Source organism: Struthio camelus, chromosome W, assembly GCF_040807025.1.
Source record: "Struthio camelus isolate bStrCam1 chromosome W, bStrCam1.hap1, whole genome shotgun sequence".
Classification (NCBI taxonomy): domain Eukaryota; kingdom Metazoa; phylum Chordata; class Aves; order Struthioniformes; family Struthionidae; genus Struthio; species Struthio camelus.
The window spans coordinates 24,013,397-24,029,526 of record NC_090981.1 but is presented as its reverse complement, the minus strand read 5'-3'; the positions used below and the strand labels follow the sequence as shown (position 1 = coordinate 24,029,526).

Genomic DNA, 16,130 nt, shown 5'->3' with positions numbered 1-16,130 from the left:
ACTGTAGCTGGCTATGTCATCTGTGGTTCTGGCACAGATTCAAAATTTATCCTCAATAGTCATTCAACAGAAGCGCTCTTATACACAGCAAAAGACTGCAAGCCATAGCAGTCAGAAGAAACAACACTAGGACAATTATCTGTGTGTGTATTTTTCTCCCTCAAGTCCGGAGATCCTTCTGCTCTAGTCACAACAGTGGTGCTCTCTTCCTTGATTTGCATACTTAGAAGGATGTTCTCCAAGTGTAACTGTATCAGTTGAGTCTGTGTCATGGAGAAACCCTCTTACCATCAGGCAAGAATTAATCTGTGCAGAAATTGCAAAATCTCAGGCTTAAGTGTAACTCCTGGGAAATGAATTCACCCTAGGTACTAATAATTATACAAATATACAGATCAACTTTACGCATAGTTCAAGAGGGTTTACTGAGCTACAGAGGAAAAGTACAGCTCTTACCTGCTTAAGATTCTTATATTACAGTATTTGGGGGGTAAAAGTATTTCTAGCATATTCAAGTAACTTGAACAATTTACACTGCATAAATCACATACAGTACAGAATTACAGAGCATGAAAAATAACCCATCCGTCACCATCAACTACTCCAATCAACTTTTAGCTTCTACGTTATGGGACTTAAGTCATTCAGTGGATGATTTGTCATCATTTGTTTTCTGTCAGGACCCACTGAAGGGAATTAGTTGTTTACTCTAGAATGGAAAAGCATTTCAAATGGCGGTGAAAGGAAATGAGTTACAGTCCTGAGCAACTTTCCCTGTACTGCACCTGACATTCCAGGCTCATCTGCACTTTCACTTTACAGTGATGAGAGGCAGCCACATCTTCTGTTTGATACGTCTTTAGTCCCCTGTCTCTACTGCTAGAAATAAAGAGAGGAAAAGTCAGGGCAGGTGTCTGACTGACTTTCTGCAGACTCCCCGCGGTATTACTATCCAAGCTCTGGCAGCTCAGCAACAGGTGAAGCAGTCTGCACAGGCCATATATCATGGGGAATGAAACATCTGCAGTAAGGGAACGAAGGACCATTTATATCCCTCACATTAGGATGCCACGGAAAACTATTTGTATTAGAAGACAGCTTTCTAGCAAGAGGACTAGTTGAAATTTGTTAGCACCATTAGTTGTATCGAGCACTAAGCAATGACAAGCAGTGGTGGAATACTAAATACAGCGCTGCAAACAGGAAAGCTAGCTGCGTGCCAGAAGCAGGACGTGAGAAAAGGAAGACGAAATGGCCATTAATAGAACCCCTATTGTCGTCTTGCTGCTTTATACCAGGTACACACACCAACTGATTACTACGATGCAAGCTTGTACTTGAATAAGATTCCTCCTTCACAGATTGAAAGAAAATACTCTGCTGAACTTCTCTAACTGGTTTCCTAGGCTACAGCTCTTACAGCGGGTAAACGAGGTAAACCAGCATGGCAGAAAAAGGAAAGAAGAGCAGCAGTCACAAGCAATACCACTAAGGAAGTTGTTTTCCTGGATGTTAATATCTTTATGCTGTTTCTTCTGATAACTCTGACACCTCTGAGTCAATGAGAATGTGCCATGACTTCATTAGAAGCAGCATGAATTTTCTTCTACCTGAAGAAGAATGAGAAATGACTTTTGGGACACAGCAGAATCTGGAAAAGCAGTCTGGAGATCAACGCCCTACCTCAATTAATTTCAAAGCTACTCGAAAAACATCCATTGATGGGGTTATGTCAGATTACATGGGTGCAAGCCTGAGGAAATGGAAAATAGTTGAATAATTGGGCTCTGTTAATAGGCAGATGCAGTTGACACACTAGGTCTAAGGAAGAAATCAGGGTTAGTGAATTAATGGCCAGTATCCATCCACGGACCAATAAAGTTTTCTACAATGCTCTAGATAACGTTTTGGCTTTGTAGAGCCCCAATTGGTGAGGGATACATCCATTTCTCCTTCCTGCTCTGTCTTTCCCTGCGGAGATCTGCTGTCGACCATTTTTACAGCATGCAATACCATAGGATCTTCGTAGGTTCCCTCTCTGCTGGGTCCCAAACACTGATCGTTCTGGGTTTTACTGTGCAAAGTCCTTAAGTGTCTTCAGAACTGGCTTTGCAGTTGAGATCAATACAATGGAGACATTTAAAATGAATCATCCCAGTAATAATCCTCAGCATCCACCTATGTCTTAATGTGGTGTCAGTGACAAATTTAGGGACATTCTGAGAAGCAACACCACATCCATGTAGGGATCTGGGGAACTTTGCAACTATGGAGGGGGCAATGCAAAGTGCCAATACACTGCGATATGGAGGAGTTGCAAAGAAGTAGGTAACCAATCTGAGCAACCCTCAGAAAACCAATCAACACGGAGTTCTGCAGCATTGAAAGAAACCAGGACAAACGCTACAGAATTGAATGATGCACTGTTGAATGACACATCTCATGCTGTTCCCAGCATAATCACAATAAATCCAAAAGAAAGAAAGGGCATAAATGAAATCCCATAGACAGATCACATACCTTGTAGTTCCTGCAGGAAGGGTTGAAGGCATTTGTTCCACAGATAAACAATGTATCCTCATTTCTTTTTAGGAGAACCTTAATAAAATTATGACATTCATCCTGAAGAAAAATAATAAAAAGTATTTCAGCTACTGCATTCTGGGTGTCTGCCTTAATTTTTATGCTATGATCTTTCATCAGGTCTAAAATGAAATTAGCTGGTAGCCACTGTGATATTCTAGGCTTTATTTCAACTGTGTTTTAATTGACACTGACAAAAATACAATCAATTTCCATTCTATTGGTTTAAAAAATGGTTGCAAAGGACTGAGGATATGATATTCATAATATAGCTCAGATTTTGCTGTTGTTCACATAGATTAATTATTTTTGAATGCTGCTGCTTTCTTCAAGAGCAAAGTCCTGATTTTCTTCTCATCTATGTTGCTGTAAGAGTAGTATCACCAGTTAAGCTAACGTAATGCATTGATATAACTGGAAGGGGGAGCAGGTACAAAGAGTCTAAAACCTAATTCTGACCCCACTTGCGTTAGTCATAGTTTACACTCGGGGAAAACTGGTGTCTGATCAAACTCAAATCTTTCTACACCTGCAAACACTCATACTTTCTGATGCTTTATATACATTTCTCTGTAAATTCCCAGGGGAGGATGGACTGCAGCACTTAGCCGTTGAAGCAACGTTAAACCAATTCAGTATACCTAGCACTATGTCCAAAATCCCCAGCGCACTCAGTGTTTCGGGATGTTGCTGTGGCTCCTGTCATAATGTTTTATCACATTAAAAGTGAACCATTTTTGCAAATTAAAGCCTTCAATAAGTTGACGGATAAAGCAGTTACTAGCAAAGAAGTGAACGGCATGATCCATTCCACATCACAGACAGTGGCCTGAGATAACGGTCAAACAACTAAACTAAAGTGGCAGATGCAGGAGAAATGAAAATTGCCAACCTTATGTTTTCCCTTCATTCTGCATGTGTCTACATCAGCTTGTCTAGATTTCCATGTCAATTTCTGCAAGGATCAAGAAAGAAATCAATTAGAGCCCAGAGGTTGTTGCATTTGATTTCAAAAGTAAAAGTCCCCGGGGAAGACTAGCTGCTGAACATATACTTATTGAAAGCTTTCTGCACCCTTTCTCCATGATTAATTCACCATAACAATGAAAGATCAGCGATGCAGAACAGTCATTTAATTTTGTGTTGCTATCTATTCATTAAACTAGAAACTGATCTCATTTTTTGAAGCCTGCAAACAACTGAATTTAGCAATAGGCCAACTGAAAAAAATATATGCACGTTTCTTATAAGTACTGCATTCTCTCTTCTTTTAATTTGTTTTGCAAATCAGAATAAACACTTATGGACTACAAACCCTGTCATTATCCTACTGGAATATGCATTCTGCAGGGGACATTTTAGATGAGCAAACTAATCAAATTCAGGTAATTCTTATCACTTCACATCAGCTAACAGGCTCAGAGAACCCTCTACCTATCAAAATACTCCAGTTTTCATCTGCTAACGTTGTTCCTCTGGAACGCTCATAGGTAAATCCCAGCCTGGATTTTTGTCCGAGTCTCCACCGCATTTTGGAAACAGCCCTTTTATGAAGTCATGAAATTCGCGGTAAGTTTCAGAAGTGGTCAAATGTCACAGGCTGATTAATTATAATAAAACCTGATCTAAAAACCTGTTGTCTAAGGTAGTAACACCTTTGACATGATAACCATGATTTTAATCCTGACAGCGTTTCCCATCAGTAAACTGAGACAATACGCATTCACTAAGGTCTCTTAGCTTAAACATTTACCATGAACGTAACAACACTATTCTTTCCATTACAAGCCTGTGACCTCATTTTTCTGAAGAGTTACAAGGCATAAGCTCATCTTCAGCATCACTGAAGGTTAATAATAAACACTCTTCCCTCCTGCAGTGCAATCCATCCGGTGGCCAAATTCATGCGATCTTCCAAAGGACCAAGGCTGTGTTTGCCACATATTACACAATGCGCATGCAATGCAAAGGAGCTGAAGGGAGGCTACTTCTAGTTATGTGTATGTTAATGTTCAATACGGCCATGCAGGCAAAGCTGCTCTTAGTTTGGATGTAACTTCCCATGGAGATAATGTGAATACATCTACAAATTGATGCCAAATAAGATTTTATTGAGTGAGTACTGGCATCAGTGAATAAAATCTGTGTGCATGAAAATATGTAAATAACATTTGCTTTTTATGATGAAAGTTTCAGTATACTTAATTGGGATAGTACAGCAGTTACGGAAAGCTGCAGAGTATAAATGAATAGACGTTTGATGGATGCTCCACCAGGGACCTCACTGCATTTCAGTATGGATTGCTTATCAGCCCAGCTAAATCACTTATCAGAAATTCACAGAGGACATGACTGCTATTCTAGCTTTCCCCAAATATGATTAGCAATGCCATCTTACTTGATTATTACAGTTTTTACAGCAGCGCTGGCAAGTTGTTTGAAACAATGTCATCTTCCTATTTATTTGAAGCTTGTTCTAGTGTCCTTGGTTTCTGGATGATGATAAAAGCTACTTACTTTGCTAAAATAAATTTCTTCTGTATGTGATGTGTCCATATCAACAGTATAAATATGGTCCCTGTAAAAAAAGGCAAACAAATGCAAAGTCAAACGGAGTAGTCAGTTCACTGTCTATGAAGAGAGCTACCTATCACAAGATAATCCATAATCCATTCAAAAAAGACCACAGGTTTTACTAGGGAACAGTACTGACAGCATTGCCTGCTTTTCCCAGTAAAGCACTTCCATATATAAACTATCTTCCTTCCCTTTAAGGAGAAAAAAAAAAGAAGAAGAAATTCTACAAAACTTCCAAACAAGATTCCTTCTCGAAAGTGACTATTTGAACAAGCGAGATTTTGGAAAGGAGATGAGCCCCTTATCACGTCTGCTCTATAGGTCTTACACTAGATGCTATGGTCTAGCGTGCAGATGTTTTTGCGTATCCTGAAATCAGCTGCAATCCTCCTCAGATAACCTTTGCCAGCTTCCTGGGATAGTAGTCACCATGCCACATTTAGCCATTCAGGGTTAAGAAGAGGTTAATGCTTTTTTCTTCTTCCCTCCTCTTTTATTTTTAATAATTATGCCTCTAACCTCAGCTGTGATAATCTGATTGACAATATGGAAGGGAAAAGGTTGACAATCACAAAACTGTTCCCAGGAATCATTCTTCTCCTCACACAACTATGGCCAAATTAAACTGCAAAACATTCCTCTGAAAAAAGTTTATGCTTCTTGCTTGCATTTACCTTCTTGTTTTCCTGAGAACCTGGCTCTCTCTACAATTAGCTGCCAATCTCTCCTTGGAAAGAGGAAATAGACCCAGCTGCTCAGGTGAAGAGATATTTTAAAATGTTCTCCTCTATGTAAGCTGAGAACAAGGACATTTTTGTCTGGAGCCTAAAATTCAAAAAAACCCCACCAACCCACAGAACTATAGCAACAGCCACACCAAACTGGGAAGGAGGCGAGGAACAACATTGAGCATCTCATTTTTCCTTGCAATAACATTGACTTTTTTCAAAATGCAGGAAGCTGTGCAGCTGGAGAATGATCCACAGCACTGAAGGGGTCTCCACAGGAGTCTGCTGAAAAGTAGGATACAGGCTGTTTCCATTTCAGAAATCTCTGCTGTCAAGATTAGCTTCATTTTATCAGGTTTGGGGGAAACAGCGCTAGTCTAAAGCAGACACAAAACACTCTGCTATAAGAAAAATAAGCAACACTTTTCTCACGTGGAGAAAAGGGGCAGCATTGTTACTGGGAACTGGCTTTTAAAAATCTACCGTCTTCTATGGCACTTGAGGCAGTTTGCTTTGTTAAGATGCCAGAATGAGGAGCTGTGGGGTTTTTTTTTTCCCTCCAATCTCTGCACAAACTGTCATTTACTGACAAGGCAGGTTTAATGCTTCAGTTTATTATTTGCCTGACTTTATTGGCAGAGCAATGGTCAGGGTCAATGCTGGAATAAGATTACTTATTAGCATATCAGCCTCGTAGATTAGTGCACAATTTCCTTTCTATGTACATCATTCTTTGTTTCCTTTGGTCCTACTGTATAAAAAAATGAGGCGCTGCAAGGCCTCTAAAAACCCCCTACAAGCACAGCTCTTAATTTTACTTACCAATCTTGGTCTGCAGCAGTTGGGTTTGTTTTTTTTTGGGGGGGGGACTTGCTTTATGGTTTAGCAAACAATTCAAAGAAAATTCAGATGCTACGTTACTGGGTCATCTTACAGAGGGTTTGTATCTGGCAAACTATGTATCATTTTCTCATGCCATATTTAAAATATAGTTGCTGACAACGTCAGCGGAAAGTGAGAGAGCTGTCAAATTCTGGGGAAGGTTCTCTAACTACAAACAATAAGGGATTGTCCTTCCCCTCCTTTTCCCACTACTGCCTAACTCCTACTATCCACTAGCTGCGGTATGTGTACAGCTCGCTGCTAATTAAGTTATTCTAACACAAATTGACTTAATCCGAGGGCTTCCGTTTTTCCCACCTCCAGTCAGCAGAACTGAATTTTGTTGCCATGGCATAATCTTGTGGAGGAAGGGAATTTAAATAATGCCACCGGCTGTGCATGACCCTTGGCCACTCTGTGCAACGTCTGGAAATGTGTAACTGCAAAAGAGGAGGGAATCGTTCTGATGCTTCAGGGGCTCAATAAACCATTTTGTACATACATATGAGAGGTAACAGATAATGTGAACAAAAGCAGCCACCACACAATACAATGGGAGGAGGAGACACAGGGAACTTCGAAAAGGGTGTATGCATGAGAGAGAGAAAGAGTCAGACAGATAGAGCCCCTTCCAAGGAGAAAAAAGAAAACAGTTACTTCTTTATGGACTAGAAGACAGATATTCTAATTGCAGAGCAATGTGGCTTCATGGGCTTCACTTGAGTTAGTTTACATTGGTTGACTATCTCTGTCCTGTAACATGAACTGAAGCCCTTCCATATGAACCAGATTTTATTTGATAATAGCCAGTATGCATGCCAAAAGAGGCACCTGACAGACAAAGAAATTGTGTTCAATGCCAGTCACTCAGTAATAAGTTGTTAGAGGTTCTGAAATCTGAGTTTGCCCTGTTTTCCCCACGGAAACTGACTGCAAAACAAACACTGGGTACTGGAATTTCTAAAAAACAAACAAACAAACAAACAAAAAGAAAAAAAAAGCGCCATCCAACAACCTCAAATCAAAAACTCTCAATATTTAATCATTTGTTTTCATTGCTTTTCAGATAATTGGGTACACATGCAAACTTAGCATCACTGTATTTAGATACCTAAAAAAACAGCATGAAAGCAACATCTGATATGGTAGCTAAGGGATTTCTGCTAACTACAGTTTTCAATTAATCTTGTTACAAAGCTCTTGCAGAAACACCTTTGATTGTGTTCACATTTGCTTCAGTCTCTAGGTTTATTACCACCACTAAAGGAGATGCAGTGTTATAGCTATAAACTTTCATTCACACTAATTATCAAAAGATGACTCATTTTTTGGAGTTTATCACGCGAAGATAAAAAATGACCTTTGAATTTTAACTTATATCACACAGTCTTCTCAGCCCAGCAGGGATTCCAATAACATGTGGAGGGGGAAAAGAATATGCTTCAGGGTTTTTGAGTTACTGAAGGAAAAAAGTGTAAGAAGATTTCTTGTGCTTGAGTAAGAACAGAACAGATGAGGTCTTTGTTCTTTTTTGCAGGTCACTAGCTCCTAGGAGTATCTACGCCCTCTCTTATTATAAGACATTATTTTAAACATGTGCATAATTATATATTAGGCTAGAATGTATATGCACACACTAATATACACATTCTTCCCCCAAATCAACATTCTTCATATAACTTGTATACACAGTAGCTGCATATCCCAAAATGTTCAGCAGGCTTTTCCTGTTGTAGAGTCAATTGCTTGGGCACTGCAACACTGTAATTGCGTCAGTCTTTCAGTCTGGGAACAAGCTATAAGTACAACAGTGCAAAGTCCACAAAATGGATTTACCACCTTCTCACTGCAAATAATTTGCTAATTTAAAAGAAAACAAATAAGGAAAGCAAGGGGAACTCAGCCATGAAAAGAAGGAAATCCTGCTACCACCTTTCAAACCACTCCACTCCCACCCTTTGCTCATTATCACACTAAATGCAGCAAAAATATTAAGCACTGAGCTGAGGCAAAGCTTAGAGAGGCTTCCCTGTGGGACTGTCCATTCTTCGTACCCTAGAACCAACTCTGCAACAGTTCCCTGAAGAAGGAAGAAGATGCAGAGGGCCTGGATGTCTGGTAGTGGCCTGGCCAACAAAAATATTCACAACATGAATCCAAACATCTCACGGAAGAAAAGAAAACGCAGTCCCGTGTTGCATAACCATGTATTATTCGGTCTATACACTCTTTGCCAAGACCTGACACAAAGGGAAAACTAGGGACTGGCCCAGGTGGCTAGTCATTTCCTGAGAGTATGCTTTGCACTGCAGAATACTAGAGCTGACATGAGCTTTTGGTGCCTTCTGCGCCTGGAAGCTGTGCATGTCAAAGAAGTACGGCTTACGCTACTTGGGAGCGCACGTGCAAGAGGCAGTGTGATGACTTGGTCAGGAAAAAGCAGTATTGAAAATAGGAAAAAAGAAATTGGTGGTATTTAGAAAACTCAGTGATTCTGCTGGTGAAAGCAGCCAATTACTTCATGCCAAGTGAAGGTCAACAGGCAAGATCCTCGCTGCAGGGATACACCCAGAAGACAGGGAGTAACTGTTTGAGAAGAAAGCCTGGCAGCTCCTGGAGGCTGCTGAGGGCTTTGAGGACAGGGCCGGTAGCTGCCGTTGGGCAAGCGGCTGCCCGTTCGGCAGCTGTTCCCTGGCCATTCCACCCGCCACTCCTCCCATCTGCAGCAACAGCCTGGCTCTCTGTGGCACGCGCAGAAGGGGGTATTTCTCGGCAGCAGAAGGAGCAGAAAGCAGGTAGGAAATAGGCTGCTACTGGAGGGACAGCTTGTAGGGAGGTCCCAGACAGGATCTGGGCCCAAGAGCTCCTGAGCTGCACTACCTGCTCTCACTAATCTGAGCCCTTAGTGCATTTATCCTGTGCCCATCAGGTAATTCCCACTCCGAGATGTCAAATGCCTCTCTCTGGTAAGAACAGGTAGGGAGAGGAAGTGTTAATGTCTGAACTGTGTCAGCTGGCAGCTGTATACATCGGTATAGCTCCACTGAAGCTGATAGTTGAAGCTATGTTGAGCTACACAAAATAAATGGCTGGCTCTATATGCAATTTTTACATAAAGGCATGTGTTTGTATCTGCAGAGTACAGCTCTCCAAAAAAAATCCAGACACCAAATTCAATTAACCTTGCTGAGTACATCAAAAGAACAGCAGCCAACATGTTTTTCTCTTTTTTGTTTTATGATATTAAAAATGTGCCTAAAACAGCAACACTGAAGTTTAACAACTCTTATTCAAACAAGCATTTGTGCATCAGCAGAATCATTCTCTAAAATATGTAATTAATTGTGTGCGCAAACAGAATTACAGGCTCCTTTAAGGAGATAATGAGGATGAACTCTCTCTGCGATAGTGCTGAACAATTCCTTTGGCAACCTCCTCTCCCTGGATTCAAAGGGAGGTGGAGGTACCCAACCCTTAAAGGAATAGCTCAGTACCTGGCAAGACTGAGCCTTAGTTCACTGACTAACAAGGTTTCTAATATGTCTTATTAACAGGCTACAAAGGTGAGAAAAAGCAGAAATAAAATGTCTGGCCCGAGCCAAACTCGGAATATCCCATTTTTCCTCCTTCTCACTCTGAAAAGAGCAAGGAGGGAGCGAGGAAGCGGGGGGTTACTGACCTAGCAGCAACGTAGAGAGTTCTGTTCATGATCATTATCAGCTGGATGTCCAGCCTGTGCCTCTGCGTGGCGTTCCGTCCCGGCTTGTGACCCACAAACACCGGATACTGTTTTGTATCTGTGGAAGGAAAAAACGGTTCACAGAGAAGAAGCAAAAGACAAAACAGAATCACAAGGTGAAACCATGTTAACATGGAGCATCCCAGTGCCAAAACTACAGTTCCTTTTCTCCCCCAGCAACACAGCGTGGTGCATGAAGGTACTAGCACAGAGGGCTGAACAGCTCTTCAGGGTTATAGCCTCTGTTTGCAGTTGCAAAGGAGAAAGTCATTACCTTTTTAGAAAATGAAAACTGGGACTTTTTAGAACTTAAAGCTGCTCTGGAGCTCGTGGCATACAGGTACTCAACACTTTCTCACAGTTTTTCTTTCACCGCTTGCAGAGTTTAAATTCTGGCTGCCGGCTGCCAAAGTGCATCTAGTGGGACAAAGCTGCTTTACAGCAGCCCATCAATCACCACCAGGACTAGATTGGTGGTGGTTAGAGCAAAAGCCCTGGCTCTGCTCAGCATAAACAGCCAGCTCCATGGGTTTCCTACAGAATCAGGCTACCATTGTAGGGCAGCTGTGGGGATTCCTGAGAAACTGTGGGTAACCATTACTTGAATTTTATAAAATGAAAGTCACTGAATATTATTTTGGCAACCAGTCTGATACTGCAGCTCTTTTGGCAACTGGACAACAATTCAAACTGGAAGCCCTGTATTGAGTTCATGCTATCAACAAGCGAGCTTTTTCCTCCCTATCAGTCAGCAGGAGCATTTATTTGCTTTTTCGCATGGTTTACTTGGTGAGACCTCACCATACCCAAGGTGTGCTGGTGCTCCTCAGGATCTGTGTGTACTGTCTACAAAAAGAGTGAATAGTCTGTCTAGGAGCCACCTTGCTGTTAAGTACGTATACACGATAGTGACACCTAGATGCACAAACTAGGGAGCAAGCTAAGTAAACAAAAAGACAATTGAAAGATAGGAGGAGCATACATCTCTGATAAGCAGCAGCATAAATGCAAAACCTGCTGTGTGTATTACACAGAGTTGACTAGCATCTAGCCATGCCTCTGCCTTTTCCCACCAATATGTTTTCCCAGAAACATGGAGCTACCTTGAAGGAGTCTGTTTCTTCAAAAACTCAGAGATTGCTTCAACGTTTTCAGTTACTGTCCTCTAAAAGCATTCTCCCTGTTAAGCTCGGGTTAAACTACTGATTCATAGCGTGGCTTGGGCAAAGCACTTGAGACGACCGTGTGTCATTAAGCCTGGCGATAGCACTGGGTAGAAACAGTAACCTCCCTGTAAAATAGATGCTGAGTGTTTTTAGAGAAACAAATTAGCAAAATTCAGCCAGGATTTGTGTTCAGAAGCTTAATCCTTCTGATCAAGATTTACATGCGAATGCCAAGTTTTAACTTTCAAGCTCTCCTCTGTTCAATACTGTCCCCTTTAAAACTCGCTGATCTTACATGAGTAAGCCTGTACATTTGTGCAGACTTCAGCACCCTGTTATGGAGACAAAGAAGTTATCCCATGCTTCCATTTCTCCAAAAGGATCAAGACTGCTTAAATCTACATTAGCAAGGGTGATTAGCATCACCTGACTGGAGGGTAAAAAGTTGGTGCTGAAAGGGGTTTACTTCGGAGCAGCTCTAGCCTCGTCCCACGGACTGGATGCCTATCAGCAGTCGGAACACACTAAGCGTGCTGCTGGAGTCTGCCTTTCAGTTTAGTGTTATCCAAAAAGGTCTAGTTTACATGCCCCACGACTACCCCAAGGCACAGTAAGCAAGGACCATCAGGAGATCCACTTCAAAATCAAACTGCTGATCCAAAGAAAGATGTTAAGACAAACCTACCAACCCACTGACGATTCACCACTCATTAGCACACTTTTACAGACCCAGGTGCTTCCTTTTAAATATCTGAACCCTTGGAACTTCAGAAGACTTTTTTTTGGGAGTAATCATAATTGAGCTGTGGTAAATGAGGAAGAATCACTTATGCTAAGCCTGTTTTACCCGGTCAGATGCTAAGAAAGCTCTCCACCTGTTTATCTACTAAATCTCACTACTGACTTGCAGCTGTCTGTTACCCTAGATATCGAGAGTCTGCCAATTGCTACTAGTAAGAAAGAAGAGAGATTCTGTTACAAAAGATCCTTTTTCTTGCCTTTTTTTAAATCAAAATTTCCAGCAAGCTTTCTAGGCAAAAACGCCAAATGCTACGGTGGAATTCATCAGAGCTTGAAGAAATAAGTTTGGTTATTTGTGTTAGATCAATGAATTATGTTTTCACAGCTTAGTTTCATTAGTGTACTACACTTGATACTCTGAGGTGCTTGGCTGGTTATCCAGAACGTTGTTTTCACAATGCAGGTGAGGAACCCTTTGATCATGAGGGAAAGAAAAAAAAAAAAAAAAAGCTTCCCTCATTTGCTGCTAGATAAAACAAGAAATTGGGTTTGATTATGCTATTGAAGTGTCTGTCTGAGGAGGAGAAAGGCTCCCGTTTTTGAGGAGCAAACAGCTCACCACCCAGTAATCATAAGCGAATGTGAGAAAGTCTAGCTTTTCTACTAATATTGGAGAATATAAATTACCTGACCTGGGAGAGACCGGGAAAAACAACTTTATTCATTGCAACTGTAATACAATACTGTTAACGGGGAGTCTGCTGATCAGTACCAAGGAAATGAAGACCTCTGGAGTCTTATACTTACAGTTGCCATGCGAAATACTGATTGGCTCAGAATCTTCTGGGAAAGCAGCCCCAGCAAAGTGTAGCAGTGTGAAATATAGCAGCAAGGCTTCTGACCTCATAGTAGTTCAGCTGGGAGACGTTACTTCTGCACTTCACCCTGTGGAAGACAAACAAGAGCATAAGGGCTTCTTATCGATTCAGCTTCAACCAACGCATACAGAAAAACTAAAGGAGACAATGGAAAACAAAGGGATCGTTCCTTCTTCTCAAACCTCTCCCTGTAATCAAAGAGGTACGTTGTACTTCTAAGCAGGAATTGCCCTGCCAGGCCCTTTCTTCTTTAGTCCATGCTCCAGCAGTGCCATGTCTTGGTTGAGGACAGACTTCAATATTTGTGTGCTACTGAGAATTTTCCGTCTCAGCTGCTTGTGCACAATAAAGAAACTTTGTCTTCTGCGCTGATCGACAGCTGACAAGAGGTTTTCAGCAAATATTTAGTCTGCCATTTCTTTGGCTAGGTTGACATAATTAGATGATGACATACACCATAAATAAAAAATACACTACATTATTCATGTTAAAAAGAGATTAAGGGTTATACTACAGGACTGATTCATACCCCGCAGAGCTATGAATCAAGTGAAGAAACACAGAGAGCTTGATAGAGCATGCAGAACATGTCAGTGGGCTTTACCGTAAAAATATGTACCCATAAATTTAGGTGCCATAAAACTAATACTCCAACTTGGGATAAAATAAGGGTGAACAGAACTGTCTAAAAACACGATTTTTCTTCCCTGTGTTCTATTCATGCATTCACTCATTCACATTTCATGTACCAAAAAAAAAAAAAAACCAAAACCCTAAATCTTCAAGATAAAAAGAACCACAGGAGCCTTTGGATACCGTGAAAGAAAATAGCATATAATACAGTAAATAGCTCATAATTCCCAGGCAAATTTCATACAGGAGCTGATCTGCAGGGAAAACCAGTGTAAAAGTGAGGTTTTCTTCTCATCCCTTCCAGAGTTTCAAACCTTTGATGCCACCTGCCAAAGATTCTTTTTGAACAAAGCTATTTTACAGTAGTCTGTCAATCATTCAAGATTTATGGGCAGAAAGTCAAACTTCATAACCTACATAGTCTTTGAAACTTAATTTGGCAGACAAAGTGCTAACTTGCCCTTCTGCAACACCATTTAATATTAGACACCTAAATCTCCTTTCTCTATACCAAAAAACAGTATTAACAAGTCTTGAGTGTTGCATTTTGACTTGCAGTTTCACAGACACAGCTGATTCCTCAGCATTTATCCTATTAAAGATGCCACAATAATTAATTTGCCTTATTGGATATTTGTTTTAAAATAAAATTTCAGCTCTGATAACGGACTGGAATAGAGACTTCGTTGTAGGGCAATACAGTTCATAAGGACTAATGATTTATTACACTCCATGCTTGCTTATTATTATTCAAACACACAAATTGGAAACTTGGCTGACTCTCTGTTTTCATTAATCAAAGCCTGAGTCCAGAAAAAATAAAATTTAATATGAGGCACTGACTGACCCCTTAACTAAGCAATGTCAGAAGCATGTCAAAGATAAAACAGCAAGAACAATATAGTACAATACAGAAACTGTCTGTCTATTACATCTTATGTGAGAATGAATCCTGGAAGATAGCACATACAAGCACCAGAAGTGTTTCCATCTAGCACTGGTTAGGCTGATAGCAGCATAGGACCACTGACACAGCTGTGCCTGCCTGCAGACACTTTCTTTATCTGTTTTCTCTATTTGTCTCTTTAATCACCTCTTAAATGTTGTCTTCACTGTGAGCTCTCTAGGGCAGGAACTGTTTCGTTCTATTTGTTTCTGTGCCCAGCTGAACCTCATTTAGGGCCCTTAGGAACGCCCAAAGTAGAAATAAACAGCAGAAGTAAGTGTAATACTTGGAAACCCAGTTTCCCTCAAAGGGTTTGAATTAAAGATAAGATCTATATCTATCTTTTTTATCTATCTTTTTATAAGTAACAAAGTATCTTCTCTTAATACACAAACAGATTTCGATTCTCTCCCTCTTGCAATTACTACCATCCAATGCAAAATTCTTCTCTGAAATACAGATGAGAAGTGGCAGTTTAATAGGAAGAAACTTATCAAGCAATCCAATTCTTCCATGTAAACCTTATCCATCCACTGTATCGGTCTGCAGGCTGACTACTCAAACTAAACTCGGCTCACAGTGAGACTCTGGAGCAGAAGAATAGCTGCTTTCTGTTACTCCCTAGCAGCACATCATCTGCTATCTTAACAATGTGTGTACACTACAAGGAAAGCATTAAGGTACTGCAGATAAATCTCAACCACTCCACTACAGAGCTTTAAAAACTTTTCTGGTAGGCGATTCTGTACCATCACACTCTTCTAATTCAGACCTGTATAACAGTACGTAAATATATACAGGAGACAGCCTCCAGGAGAATTAGCAACATCCAACATGTTTGCTCTATCATTTTATGGACACATTATCAGACCAGATCTTTCTTCTTTTACCTGAAAAGAATTAACCAACAAATGTACTCTCACATTGCCTTCTAACAGATTAATAGTACAAAGGTTTTTAGGTATATGGAACTCTGTCAGTCTTCAGGATATTTTCTGGGAAAGGAAGGGAGGGAAGAGAGAAAAAAGCCTAACTCTCCGTTGCTCTAGTACCAACACAATTGTTGGAATTCATACAAAATAAATGCAAAACATGCCTATTTTGATCTGTAAGTGTTTCAAGCTGACTGTGCATCTGTATCAATGCCGGTGCCAATAAAGTAAGAGAGAGTAGGACACAAGTTGCATCCAAAGGTAGCTTTTCACCAGGAGGTAATCACCAAACATAATGTGAGTTCTGCAGTCCTTATAACAGTGG

The 16,130-nt window shown here is 40.6% G+C and overlaps 1 protein-coding gene across 10 annotated transcripts in view; it reads right to left on the bottom strand.

The window, feature by feature from the left end:
- Positions 1–16,130, bottom strand: part of LOC138060893 (semaphorin-6A) — a 377,722-nt gene that overhangs the window by 52,581 nt on the left and 309,011 nt on the right. For all 10 annotated transcript variants that reach the window (XM_068924976.1, XM_068924980.1, XM_068924983.1 and 7 more), the window contains 5 exons: positions 13,224–13,361; positions 10,450–10,567; positions 5,101–5,161; positions 3,476–3,538; positions 2,521–2,622 (listed from right to left, as the gene is read on the bottom strand). In XM_068924976.1, coding sequence (XP_068781077.1) covers positions 2,521–2,622; positions 3,476–3,538; positions 5,101–5,161; positions 10,450–10,567; positions 13,224–13,323 — 444 coding nt within the window. In that variant the 5' untranslated portion in view covers positions 13,324–13,361. The remainder of the gene's footprint in view (positions 1–2,520; positions 2,623–3,475; positions 3,539–5,100; positions 5,162–10,449; positions 10,568–13,223; positions 13,362–16,130) is intronic.